Consider the following 14,728-nt stretch of genomic DNA (forward strand, 5'->3'; position numbering starts at 1 on the left):
AAAGTAGAAGTTAATACTAACACCAGAGGAAAATGTGTTTTCAGTCTTTCAAAGGAGGGTTTATGAATTCATTCAGATTTTTGTACTTGTGTGTCAGAGACCCCTGAGTTTGGAATTTTCTTTTTTAGCAATAACTATATATGATTTTTCAGTTTTGCTGATTTTTGCAGTCTGCACACTATGGTTAGAGAGGTCAATATGCCTCCATTCTCACTCTCTGTCACACAGTCACAGAATGGTTGAAATTGGAAGGAATCTCTGAAGATCACTTGATCCAACCCCTCTGCTCAAGCAGGGCCACCTAGAGCCAGTTGCCCAGGACTGTGTCCAGATGGCTTTTGAATATCTCCATGGAGGGAGACTCCACAACCTCCCTGAGCAACCTGTGCCAGTGCTTAGTCACCGTCACAGTGAAAAAGTGTTTCATGATGTTCAGATAGAACCTTCTGTGTTTCAGCTGGTGCCCGTTGCCTCTGGTCCTGTCACTGGGCACCACTAAAGAAAGCCCGGCTCCTTCCTCTTTGCACCCTCCCTTCAAGTATTTATATAATTGACAAGATCCTCCCCGAGCCTTCTCCAGTCTCAACAGTCCCAGCTCTCTCAGCCTTTCCTCATGAGAGATGCTCCAGGCCCTTCATCATCTTAGTGGCCCTTTGCTGGACTCTATCCAATATGTCCTTCTCTCTCTTGTACTGGGGAGCCCAGAATTGGACACAGTACTCCAGGTGTGGCCTCACCTGGAATAGAGGGGAACTATCACCCGCCTTGACTTGCTGGCAACACTCCTTCTAATGCAGCCCAGGATACCTTAGCTTTCTTTGCTGCAAGGGCAGATTGGTGACTCATGTTCAGCTTGATGATCCCCAGGTCCTTTTCTGCAAAGCTGCTTTCCAGCTGGGTGGCCCTCAGCATGTACTGGCACATGGGGTTGTTCCTCCCTAGGTGCAGGATTTTGTGCTTCCCATTGCTGAACTTCATGAGGTTCCTGTCTGCCCATTTCTCCAGCCTGTCAAGGACCCTTCAGATGGCAGCACAGCCCTCTGGTATATCAACCACTCCACACAGTTTTGCACCATCAGCAAGCTTGCTAAAGGTGCACTCTGCCCCATCATCCAGATCAGATTGGACCCAGTATTGACCCGTGGAGTACACTGCTAGTTACTGGCCTTCAACTAGACTTTGTATTATTGATCACAACCCTTGGGGCCTGATGATTGAGCCAGTTTTCAGTCTACCTCACTGTCTGCTCATCCAGCCCATACTTCATCAGCTTCTCAATAAGGATGTTATGGGACATAGTGTCAAAAGCCTTTCTGAAGTCAAGGTAGACAATATCCACTGCTCACTGCTCTCAGCAACCCTATCAGGTGGAAGACCAGTTGCAGCATCAGTCTTACTAACACCTTTTTGTTTTCATCCTTATTATCTCAAAAAATCTCCTTTCCATCCCTAAAAAAAGTAGAAATTTGGGATTAAGCAATCTTTGTTTAGTTATTTTGCTCATGATCTCCAAGATTCTGTAGTCATCAGGTCTCCAGCTCATGCTGCACCTCAGTACGTGTGAACCTACTCTGTTTCTTGTGATTCTTTTCTAGACAATATATGCTGAAAACCTGCCTAAGCAGGCCCATTGCCAGCTTCCATCTATGCATCCACTGTGACTTTCACTTTCTGTCATCCAAACCATTCTCATACTGCCTCTGTATCATTGAAGAACCCACAGCTTTGAAAATCTTGCTAGGTATCACTAGAGTACTAGAGTTTTTTCAGACTCTTTTAAAGAGTAGACCTGACTCTGCTTAGAGATAGCACAGCCACTCTTGAGGCCTTCCATCTCACAAAGCTGTTGGCAGGGCTTGTAAGACTGAAGTTTGAGGTGTCTAATGCTTTCCTCTGGATCCAGATGTTTCAGCCCAAATGAATAAACCAAAGGCTATGAAACAGCCCAAAGACTATTGCTGCAGTTGTACCTTATGTATCCTTGTGGGATCTCAACATCTCAGCCATATTTTTGAGACTATCTCTTCAACTGGCCAGATAGTGCTGGCTCTATTCTAGTGACCAGCACTAAATATTCCTCTGAGGCGCAAGTTATGCTGGGTTGATAGACGTAGCTTTGTGACAGCAGGCTTCAACTCATGGTCCCTAGATTCAGACGCCTTCCCAACACTGAAGCAGAGGAACAGTTCATGCTGGTAGAGACCCATTTAGTTACAGTCCTCTGACATAACACATTAAAAAGTAAATATGAACTACTGCATGTCAAAGCTGATGAAACAAGTAATCATCTGGTTTGAACACACAGAACTAAAAGAAAATCATGTTTTAAATCTATCTAGTTGCAGTGGTTTTATGGAAAGCCTCCTTATGAGTATTTTTCCTTTCTCTTTCATAGCATAATTTCTTCTGTCTTTATTTAATAGGTGGGACGGGCAAAAGATGAAGCACTAACAAATCAGCTGATAGACTATCTTATGGGAGAGAGTGATGGCATGCCCAAGGTACTGTATTTTTATCACTGCTATTGTGTCACACTGTGCTACAAGATCTTTTGAGCTTATTTTGTAAAATTAAAAGTTTTGGTAGACAGATTGTGTTTTAGCTCGGTTTCATTAAGGAGCAAGACTTACATGATCACTCTGTAAGTCATTCACCCAGTAACTTCAGTTTCAGAATGATAAGAAAGGCAGTAACTATCCTAGATGTAATCATCTTTTTCCAAGCTTTATGAAAGCAGGTAGTTGGACAGAGGAGATTCAAATTAACGCTCATACTGAGGGAAAGAGACAAAACTTAGCTGTTTGTTCATGCCAGTTAGCCAGCTGGCTGTGGCCTTTCCCAAATGGATACTCAGCATGTGTGTGTCTCAAGACTAGCTACAGGACTGATCTCTTCTTGCAGTGTGGGGCGTTGGTCTAACTGTTGCAGTGGAAGAAAGTAAGGTAGTATATAGGAGATGAAGGACAAAAACCCAAAGATGATCAGGCTACATTAGTTCCTGTATTCACACATCAACATAAGACGTAAAAAGTTGTGGACAGATTTACAAAATTACCAGCTCCCTGTTGATTTCTGAAGGGATTAATGACCACGTTTTAAAAATGAGCTTAGCTCAAAGCTACTCAAAAATGTGCCACTGAGATCACTTGAAAATGTAATGGCTTCATGCGGATGTCCATATGACAGTTAAACCTTATTTGAAAAAAATTATCTTTCTTTTTGGACTTCTTATTATGTAGAAGTATTTAGTTTAAAGTTTGAATTGATTATTCATAGAGTCAGTTTCATCTGCAGGTATAGGCTGTAGTTCTGTAAACTAAAACACAGACTTTCTGTTCTGGGTTGAAGAATAAAATTACATACTTCATTTATGGTAGAAAATTAAAAAAAACCAGGAGGCACATTTCAAGATTTTTGGTGACAGACCTTCCTAACGTGGAAGTTTGATTAACAATAGGATAATAAAATACTGTGGATGCTGATTTTTATGTTTTCACTCATCATTGTCATAGAAAATCTTCTTTGGATCCTTAGAACCTTACATTTTTTTCTTTTATACTATTTAGGAGGTGCTTTGTGAGATAAGAGGTGCTCTGTGCTATAAGGCTTCTTTTAATGTCATATGATCAACTAATAAAAAGTAGAAAGGACCATTACTTTTCTTCCAGGTTTCCTGCTCCTTTGTTAAAAGCAAACCATTCACTGAGTGTAATAAAAGGCTTTTGGCGGACTGGTAGACAATTTCCTCTTTTTCTCTCTTATATATACGGATTTGGAAGTTGGAAGATACTTGCTGACAGATTTTTGTGTATTAGTTGCCAATGCCATAGGTTTGGTAATAAGAGGATCATTCACAAACTAAGCAGAACATAGATTAGATCTGTGCTATTTATACAATACAAGAAGTATATTTTGACCATATTCTGTTGGTATGATTTTTTTTTTCCAAGACAGATTTAAAATGTCCACTGTAAATATTATGTTAGACATCAGAACAGCAGCATTTGAGGTTAAGATGACAAACAGCTCTTTTGCAGAGTGACTACTGATGAGCTGTCTGGTTTCTCTGAGTTTGAGCTGTGGAAAAACAGGCTTCACAGTCTATTTTTTATGTCCATAGAGCTTATGGTACATTCACTCATATTTGGGCTTTTGTTCATGGAACTAAGTGGCTGAGCCACTTCAAGTTTTACTGCCTGTTACAGCAGAGCTTGAATGTGAGCTATGTGGGGCTGCACCCATGTTTTTCTGCTGTGAAAGCCAGACCTCAGGTGTGGACATTGCAGTCTGCAATTAATTCCTTAGTCAAGGAATTTAAGATCTCATACAAACTCACCGTAAATACAGTCAGGTGCAAAATTACATGTAAGGACAAATAAGTTCTGCCATACCGAGGGGAGTAAGGTTTGGTAACAATGAAGAGGACATGGTCTTCATGCAGTAAGTTTATTTCACCCCTAATATTATAGCTGTGGTTTATGATTCTGTTGCGAGATTAGAAATTCTGGCTCTTTCCTCTTTGTATGGTGCCGGGAGATTAAGGGTTTGATATTTTAGACTTTTAGAGACACTGGACAGTGGATAGCCAAGCCAACTTTGCTTTTATAAAATTAATTTAAAAAAACACCACAAAACCCCTCTGTCTATTATTTACCTCTTATTATTTACCTGTAATTTGAAATGTGAACATTAATAAAATTATAAGAGAAGCAAAACATAGTGAAACAAACGAAATTCAGCTGCAAGAGACCAGAAGAGAATGAAGCTGTTGGAGGCATTAGATGAAAAATCTGTGCAGCATCAGTGTAAGCAAAAGTAATTTCATATTTATGCTGAAAATTGGGTGGACAGAAACTGTAGCATCCATTCTTTTTTCTAAGAGCAGCAGCCTAGTCATCTGGTTGAAAGAAGTGCATAGGTCTGGATAAGGGAAGTGAGCTACAGTGTGATCTCCATAGTGAAGAGGTTCTAAAGATTTTAGAAAACACTTGGGAATTTTGTGAATGCCGTAATTGCCATATTTAACGTTGTTTTGAACTTCAATGTAGAGCTTTCTTTTCCTTGTTTAAAAGCTCTCTCTTGTTCTTCTGAATGCTTTAATCCAATCTGCCATAGTCTCTCTCTGTGAGTAACAAAATTTTCCTTTATCAAATCATACATATTTGTTTTAAAAATCTACTTAAAAAACAATTCATCTTTATCCTTATTATGCTATGGAGACAGTGTTCTTGAAATTATCAAGCCAATGGGGTTGTTTTTAGAGAATAGCAGCTTTTATGTGGTAGTATTTTTGTAAAGCTGAAAAGTAAGAGTGAACCTAAAGTAGCCATGCAGCAGAAACTTGCTAATCCTTTCAAGCATTGATCTTCAAACCAGATCATTGCTCACAGCAGCCTGATTGCTTTAAATCTTTCACAGCTAACTATTTTGTGGCATTTTAATGAAGTACCATATTATCAAAATTATTATGCTTACCAAAATTTTGCTACACTATTGTCTGACTAATTATAAACTATTTCTTAATGTGTTATTATGTCAACTGTTGTATTTGTTAACGTTAACATGTAAAGTTTCTTAATTTGTCATGTGTTCCTTTGTAATTTTTCAGGGAGTGTTAACTAGCAAGATTCTGCTGTCTTCTGTGTGCATATTTTCTAAGTACATGTGTTTTAAAAAGCTGAACTAAATTAAAATCATGGCTATCTAAGATCAGTTAGACTGCAATAATAAATTTTTCCAAAGACCTTAGGAAATGTGTTGTCAATTGAAAATTACTTCCTGCATTTTTTGCTTTTAAAATGGCTGACTTTAAAGGTAAGAATATGAAAGTAAAATATGAGACTAATTTTTCTTAAATGCCTTCTACTTTTATATTTTTTTCTACGTATGACTGCCATGCAAGTCATTTAAATATATTAGTTAAGTATAATTAGGGACGTGGCAAATACCATATAAGACCACTGGTTTGTGCTGGGACAGGATCCTTCTCCTGGTGCAGCAGGAGAAAAAGGAGAAGCAGCCTGGGTGGGGAAGAAGTGCAGCCTTCTGTTATCATCAGTGGGTTGACCATCTGTGGTCATTAGGAGGTGTCAGAAATTGGGAAGAATTACATCATAACCTACCATTCATAATAATTTTTGGTTTACCCCACTCAGGGAATAGCAATTTTCCTTTGTAAGGCAGTTTACAGTGGATAAATAATAAGCAGTAATATAAGTAGTTGTAGTTACTTTATTATCCAGATAACTATTTCATTATGGTTAAGTTATGGTTCTTACGATGTTCAACGTTTTGATCATGTGTTACTTAAAATTCTGCTCCATCAATAGTTTAATTACTTTTGGTCACTTAATGTTTTTCCTTATATTGTGAGTTAAAAAGAAGAATTTGACTTGCCTTTTTTCTTTCTGTATGCCAGTCTTTCTCTCTTGCTTTTATTTCAGTGATTTTTTTTTTTGTCATTTTTTTCCTTGCCTCTCAAGTAGGGAGTTAATCTTTTCAGTCATCTTCTTTATAAGGAAATATCTTTATATCTTTCATATTTCTATTCGTTTCAGTTTCTGCTTTTTTTGCTATGTGTTTGAGACTTACATACAAAACCCACACGGTATTCCAGAGAACAGCACAACATCGATTAACACAATTCTTTTTAAAGAAATTTTTATACCATTTTAACATAGAATACACATCGTAAATGTTTGGGTTTACTACTAATATTGCAGAATTAGTTGGCTTGTGGTTTTTGCTAAGCTGTCTATAAAGACACCAGTGTCTATATTTTTTTTCTGATGTGTATATTTAAGTTGGAACCATACCGTTATATACAATATTTCAGCTTAATTTCATCTTGATTTACTAGTTAAAAGATTATCATGTACAAACTTTACTTTTTATTGATCCCATTTTAGAAATCACTGCTAAAGGTATAAAATAGTGACAGTAGCCCAGGTTTGTTTTTTTTCACTTAGTAGTTCCTTTTCATCATAAGCAAGGTCATTTTATTTTGTATTTAGCTGATTTTTAGGCATAACCTCTTTTGATGATTTTATCAAAATCCTTATGAAAGACCAATTCTCTTTTCTCTTTCTCTTGTTGATTTCTTTTTTTTTTTTTACTAGTCTGCTAGAAATTTGAGTACACATTACAAAAATAGAACTCATGTTCGTTCTCTTCAATACTGCCATCTTGTTTTTTCAAAGTTTTGTGCTTAAATTATTTCACTAATTGTCCTACTGTTGGATTGCCAGTTTTTGGGTGAACCCTTTGCTACATTTGCCATTCTTGAATCATGTAATATATCAAAAGTACATAGTACAGCAAATTACAAATTTTAGGCATTTTGTTAGCTGAATTGTCCCCCTAATTTTCAATTTTTTAGCTGTCGTGGATGTCTGCCATCTGGTCCCAGAACAATACACTCTTTAATGGCCAGATTTTGTCATCCTTATCCCCACTAAGCAATGTTTGCATCTAGATCTGTAACACAATTTAAACATTTCTAGCAAGATTTTGATTTCTACGAGTCCTTTGGTTCTTTTCTGACACCATAAACGCCTACACAGCTGAAGTTGTTGGGTTTCCACCTGTACAGCTCTCTATGTGCCTAACGGTCTGCGGCTTTCTGCGTCCATATTGGCAGGGCTTGGCAACTAACTGCCACAACTCGGTCAGGGTCCTCAATGTGGGCGTTTATCTGACTGTACTAATGGCCAAAACTTGCAGGTGAACATAGCACGGCTAAAGCATGTTGATATGAAGAGCTCTTCTCAAAATAAGCCATCTTGTCTGCTTTAAAGTATGTGGTGGTGGGCAGTATGTATTCAGTTAGCATTAATTGCTTTTGTATGATTTAATTAAGGATGCCAAGTACCTATTCCGCTTATACATGGCACTAAAGCAATACCGAGAAGCTGCCAGAACTGCTATAATAATTGCCAGGGAGGAGCAGTGTTCGGGTAAGTCTGTTTTCTCTGATGTGACAGCATCTCTGACACTACATCTTGCAGTACTTAGGGTCCTGTTATTTATATAGGATTATATTTAGAAAATACATATATCAGTGCTTTTAATTATATTCAGGTTTAATTTTGAATTTGAAGTAGCCTTTGTGAAAAAGTTGGGACTTATACCTGTATATTAAATATTGGAAGAAAATTGTAGAAAATGCCTGCATTCCTTATTACGTTCAAGTAAACATAGTGATTAAGATTGCCTGCAACTTTACTTTTCTGTGTATCACAGATCTTAGAATTGCAGTTGCTACTTTCTAGCCAACTTGGATACTGATCCTTTAGTCTTTGCGCATTTTTATTTTTTTTTTCAGTGGGAGATGTGCACAGAAGATGACTTCTGTTGAAGGATCAGGGACCTGCTTACTTAAGCCTTGTTTTCCCCTGTAATAAGTAGCTGAAGTTAGAAATAGAAAAAAGTAGTAAGAGACAGGGCTAAAAGCAAAATAGCTATCGCCTCCATTATTCGTGCTCCTCTGTAGTCATGACAACAGTCCTATCATAACACTGCTTGCTTTTCATTTCAAGTAAGTTAAGAAAAATATCTATAAAGGAAGAATAGCAGCCTCAGGAACAGCCCAGGCAAATTAACATTCATGGACTGTTCCTCAGCATTGGGCTGAGGAGTGGAAAATCGCTTAAACCCTTGGCAAGCATGATCTCCCAGTTCATCATAGCAATGAATAATGCATTTGGGCTAATTATGTAAGCAGGAAATGTAAAGGCTCAAGGGTTTAAATATTTAATAGCTTTTCTGAATCTGAAAGCTTATATCTAAAATGCAGTATCTCATATTGTATTTCATATTCCCTAATAGTGTAGATGTGTTCTGCAACAGTGTAATAATAAGCACAGTATTTTTTTCATTAAAGTCACCAATCTTGCAGTAACTGTTTCCTTCTCTTCCTTCAGGAAATTCCAGTGAGTTTGATTCTGACGTTTGCACCAATATAGTTTGTTCTTTCCTTAAGAAAACATTTTAAAATAATATTTAAGTCATAGTGTTTGGTATTTTCCTTTGGGTATGCCATTTTATGTGCAATTTTCCTTTAAGTTGTTTTTATGTAATCACATGATTTTAAGACTGATCATATTATACTAAGAGTCAGTAACACAGCATGAAAAATTAATGTTGTTTTCCAGTAACTAATTCTGGAGTGATATTTAGCTGCCTCACACAAATTTCCACAGGTTGATTCAACTGTAGTGTATAACAACATGTAATTGCTTTATAGAGTAAAAATGTTTGCTGATAGAGAAATATGGAGAGATAGAGAAAAAAAGTTTGCTGAAATAACTGAATCTGAAATTTCCTTTAAATGCCTCCAACTGCAAAGAGTATACTCTAATAATGTAATAACATAAAAACAAACAAACAAAACCCAACCCAAAACAAAGCAAGAATGAACAACTAGCTAAGAGTAGACTAACTGTACTAAACACTGGTTGTTTTCAGCCATGTTGATAATTTAATGAAATCCAGTGGTTTCTGGACAATCCTTCATAGTAACCTTGAAGCATTATAATCTAGTGAATTATTATTTAAATTTTAATTATCTCTCTGACAGGTTTTGGGTTTGTTTCGTTGCAGAGGCAAGGAGTTGCCAAAGCAAATGACAAAGTAGAAGTATGTTAAATTAACATTTAAAAAACAGTTTTTGAATATCTGACATAGAAGACCAAAAAGAAGTAACATCTCTAAATGCTCTAAGAATACCTTTTCTCCTCTTTATTGTGGAAGCAATGTATTGGATACAGCATCTTCCATTTTTAAAGTTTCATTATATGAAGTTGTCATCCACATATGTATTTTGATACTGTTTAGATGAGTTCTCTAAGTGTAATTTTTTTCTTCATTTAACTCCCTGGCTGATATTTTTAGGATAAGAAATTGTCATGCAAAGGTTTTTCTCTAAGAATCAACATAACTTCCTGTTCAGATTCCATATATGTCATTAGTAAACAAATTGTTATGAAAAAATAAATTTACTGTTCATTGTTGGGTTTTTTTTAAGGAAACTACCGAAATGCACATGATGTTCTTTTCAGTATGTATTCAGAGTTAAAGACCCAGAAGATTAAAATTCCTTCTGAGATGGCTACAAATCTTATGATTCTACACAGCTATATTTTAGTGAAGGTAAAGAATTGAGAAACTGAATTTATGCATAAGTTGCACAGTCTCTGATTTATTGAACCATACATATGGATGCTCTGTATACATAAATTACATTGTCATGTAGGTTGTATTGCAGAATCCAAGTGCATGCTAACAGCAAGATTCAGGAGGCCAATCCATGGATGTTTCTGCCTCTTTGATTAGCATATTCTTTTTTAAAATACTGAATAATTTAAAACCTACATATGGCTTCCTGTATTTCTTTTGCATTCACACTTACAAATATTATGCTACTAGTACAATTATTGATTATTTAAATTATTAATTATTATCCGTAAGCAGATCACTGCTTTTTCTGTAAATGAAATTAGGCAGGGGGGCTCAAATGATTTCTAGTAGTTAACCCGTGGCCCATCAGGATTTCCATTCAGCCTACAGTCAGCTTCTGGCCTCCTCTCTACCAGCAGTGAGGCAAGAGCAGGCAAATATCGGGCCAAAGGCCAGACAGACTGTTCTGGGAAAGAGCCTCTGTAAAGTCTCTGGTCCTTTCTCTAGTGCATGATCCACTTCTGCTCAGTTTCGTCAAAGAGCCATGGGCACGCAGCTCCGAGAAGGATGAACACCAAGAGCAGGCCGCAGGAATTACTCTCTAAAGGCTGCAGTTAATTCAATATGTTTGTTGTATTCCAGACTCACGTGAGACGTGGTGATCACATGAAAGGAGCACGTATGCTTATACGTGTAGCCAACAACATCAGCAAGTTTCCATCACGTAAGTGCTGGTGGCATAGAAGAGCATGCTTTACTCTACAGGATGACTCGTTAATCGTTGTATTAAAAGGTATATTCTCCTCCTATGATCCTGTAGGGCACGCAACTAAGTGTAAATATACACAGTGTGCTGTGCCATCCTCCACAGGACAGCTCTTTGATATACGGCCTCCAGGATGGGGTCCTCGCCCACCGTAACTGCAGTACTGAGCTGCCTCAACCACACACAGTCTCAGGATCGTATGTAATGAACTGATTGGTTCTGTGACTTTATCACAAAATCTTAATCAGTCTTTTTTGGAAAATACTTTTTGGGTATGTGGAAAATGTAGATTAAAATGTAGACTTTAAACAACACAGACCAGATTTGGGAGAAATGGTAATAATCAAAACATTCCTGCTGCTATGCTGAGCTTCAGGAATACAAGGCCGTGAGAGGTGAAACAATGATATTCTTGTATATGGTTACAGGAATTGCACAAGTTGTGCAACTGTGTACTCTGAGGAAGAAGAAAAATACTGTCATTTTTCATCAGTACCTTTTTAGCCATATTAGCTCTAAGGCTTTCAACATTAATATTGATAAATAAATATTTGACATTATTGTTTCATTCTATTACAGACATTGTGCCAATTTTGACTTCAGCTGTAATTGAGTGTCATAGAGCGGGACTGAAGAACTCTGCCTTCAGTTTTGCTGCAATGTTGATGAGACCTGAGTATCGTAATAAAATAGATCTTAAATACAAAAAGAAAATTGAAGCAATGGTCAGGTGAGCAGTGTTAATCTGTACTTTCAAATGTACATAATGTCAAGGCTTTATTTGTAATGTTATTTTTTCTCATAAAGCCTACAGGCTTTATCCTGTTTTCATGTTGTTTCACTATCTCAAATTTGGAAAGCTAAGAACCATTTCCCCCTTTCTGTAAAAATTACAGGCTTTTCTGTTCCCTTGGATGCGATAAACCTTAAATGCAGTGTGCATGTAAAATGCTTCCTAACCAGCAGTAACATTTTCCATCCTGTCCATACAGACCTAAGTGCAGCCATACAGCTTTAGTTGTTCTGTAGTTAGGAATGTACATGTAAACTGTTAGCTACCCCAGCATCAGCAGTATGCTCTTCTGTGATTTAGACTACTGACTAAATGGCTAGGATAAAAAAGAATGGAAGAGCAGATAAAAGAGATGAATTCTTAACATTTTCTTCCTTATCTGAAGTTCTGTTTTAATAGATCCTAGCCAGTATTTTCTGCCAGAGGAAGAAGTGTAGGTGAGTGTCAGAGCAGGACAAGCATATGTAATGCTTTTCTTATTTATTCTACGAGCCTCTAACCATTTTGAGGCTCAGGGACTTGCTGAGCCCATATGTGTGTTTTAAGGTATTTATTAAGTAAGTTTCTAAGCTCTCCATGAGCTTATCCAATCTCTGCTTGAAGCCACGTAAATTTTTAGTGACAGGTGACTCCTGTGACAGGAAGTTCCATTGTGTCAAGACTGGTCCCTAGCTACTTTAATGTGATGCCTCGTAGTTTTCCACTTGGGAGAGATCTAGCCTTTTCTGTGTCACTTATGATTTTATAGATATTTTTTTTTTTTTCCCATTTCCCCTCTATCCATCAGTCATATCTTTTCAGGACCTGAAGAGTCTCAGTTTACATAGCTATTTTATGGATACTGATTCTTAAGGCCTTTCTTTGAAACTCTTTCCCCTTTTTGGAGGAGGCAGGACCAAAACTACACTTTGTATTTAAGATGTGGGCAACCCATGGATTTATGTAGTAGAAGAATGACTCTGTGTTCCACCCTACTTGATTTGCTTTGACTGTTTTTAAAGCAAGCTGATGTTTTCATAGCATATACTATAATTGCAAGATCCTGCTCCAACGCCACAGCAGTTTGGAGTCCATCACCTTATACATGGAAACTTTTCCAAGAGGCCTTGTTTTGTCTTCCCACCACCCTTGTATTTTCTTGTCACAAAGTTCTGGAATTCTTTGAAGCTGGCTCTGGCCCATATCAGTCTGAATATTACATACAAGCTGTGGCATCGCATTATTTTCACTTGTATTTTATGAGCTTGCAGGACATCACAGATGTGTACTGTGAGAACTGTTTATCCTATTCTGTTTAGTATCTTTTAACCATTTTTTTAATTCATGTGAAGTTCTTCCCTATTACCTGCTTGTTAATATTTCTAGAACATTCCAATAAGCTTCTAAAATATGACATCAATGCTAAAAGCCATGTTGACTTGTTCTTAATCTATCAATCATGTTTATCCGTACCACAGTTTTCATAAGTGGAGACAAAGGAGCAGGCCATCGCGAGGGAAACATACATGCCCAGGCTAATAAAATGAGAAATTAGGCTTTCTACAAAGTATCAAGATAACTAAGGAAGCCATCTATTTGTCTCCAAGGTTACTACCCTAAACATTAGAAAGGATGTATCCTCTCATTGGAAAACATGCCAAAAGTGGATCTAAGCTCTTCATCTATAAATGTTCCATAGAAGATTAAATGTTAAGGTCACATAAGAAAGCTGGAAAAAAGTCTCCTCCTCCCCTGCCCTTAACCCAGGTGCTGTGATGTCTGGATCAGGACCACCCTTCTGACAGACCCATAGATAAAAACAAGTCTGTGAAAGGCAGAGTTACAAGCTGTATAGTCCTACCAGGATGCCAGTTTTATTTGTTGCTTCAGTTCTTTGTGGTCACTTCTGCCACAAACACCAAAATAGTGAAACCACAGGTTTATATTCTATACATATAGACTGAGTTTTGAAAACTTTCAAAGTATTATGATCTGTTATAGCTTTAAAAATGTTGTGTTGTTTCAAATTAGATGGAAAATTCCCTGTTTCTGAGTTTACATAATTGTGATGAAGCTTGGGTGATGATAGTTAAAAGGAATTATCTGGTAGAATATAAAATAGCAACTGGAAGCTCTGCAAATAACACAAAGGAAAAACACTTGCTAAACACAATGCTAAATAAAGGCATTGTAAAACCTCTTTGTTGAAGTTCAAAAAGAGATTTTTTTGTTTTGTTTTGTTCACATTTGTATCTTACTTCTAGACGTCCAGACACAACAGAGACCGAAGAGCCAACAACAGCCTGTCCCTATTGTGCATTCCAGCTCCCAGAGTGTGAACTTTTGTGTCCTGGCTGTAAAAACAATCTCCCCTACTGTATTGCAACTGTGAGTGTCTGCCATGTGAGAATGAATGCAAAGCTTTTCTTTCCTTCTAAAAATAAGTTTGTCTGAACATCTTTGGTTTGGTAGTAGATTCAAGCTAGATGTTTTTGCGGGTTTGTTGGTTGTTTTTTTTCCAAGCTCTTACCAAGTAGAAAACATTCTTGTTGTCTTTAACTATCATAGAGTGGCCTTAGTTGCCACCTGCAAGTTGCAGGCACATAAGGATGACGTTAAGATCATGAAGTGGTTCTGGAAGACTTTGGCTTCCTGAGAAGGCAGGACATGCACCAGGGCTCCCCTGGACACCCAGCGCAAACGCGTTTGGTGCTGTTGGTGCACTTGGGAGAACACACAAGCAGGACTGTGCTGCTGGTGCCTTCCCAAGCCAGGTGCTCCAGGGCTAAGAGCAGAGATGGAAATCCCCCTTTCTTCTTCCATGTACAGGAGCCTGTGGAGGGCACAGCTCTCCTCCCCTAAACTCCAGGCTGCTGAGACTGCAAATAAAAACAAACAAACAAACAAACAAAAAACCCACCACACTTCAAAAATTGATTTTGGAGAATGCCCACAATGTAACTGAATTTTTAGGTGCTTCCAAGGTTAAGTAACGGTTCAGCCAGTGACCTCAG

The 14,728-nt window shown here is 37.6% G+C and overlaps 1 protein-coding gene across 3 annotated transcripts in view; it reads left to right on the forward strand.

Moving 5' to 3' along the window:
• WDR19 (WD repeat domain 19) overlaps positions 1-14,728 on the forward strand; it is a 47,666-nt gene that overhangs the window by 29,881 nt on the left and 3,057 nt on the right. For all 3 annotated transcript variants that reach the window (XM_075024558.1, XM_075024548.1, XM_075024568.1), the window contains 6 exons: positions 2,424-2,501; positions 7,859-7,955; positions 10,025-10,149; positions 10,819-10,900; positions 11,522-11,672; positions 13,979-14,102. In XM_075024558.1, the coding sequence (XP_074880659.1) occupies positions 2,424-2,501; positions 7,859-7,955; positions 10,025-10,149; positions 10,819-10,900; positions 11,522-11,672; positions 13,979-14,102 (657 nt within the window). The remainder of the gene's footprint in view (positions 1-2,423; positions 2,502-7,858; positions 7,956-10,024; positions 10,150-10,818; positions 10,901-11,521; positions 11,673-13,978; positions 14,103-14,728) is intronic.

The sequence above is a fragment of the Buteo buteo genome, chromosome 1 (assembly GCF_964188355.1).
Source record: "Buteo buteo chromosome 1, bButBut1.hap1.1, whole genome shotgun sequence".
Classification (NCBI taxonomy): Eukaryota; Metazoa; Chordata; class Aves; order Accipitriformes; family Accipitridae; genus Buteo; species Buteo buteo.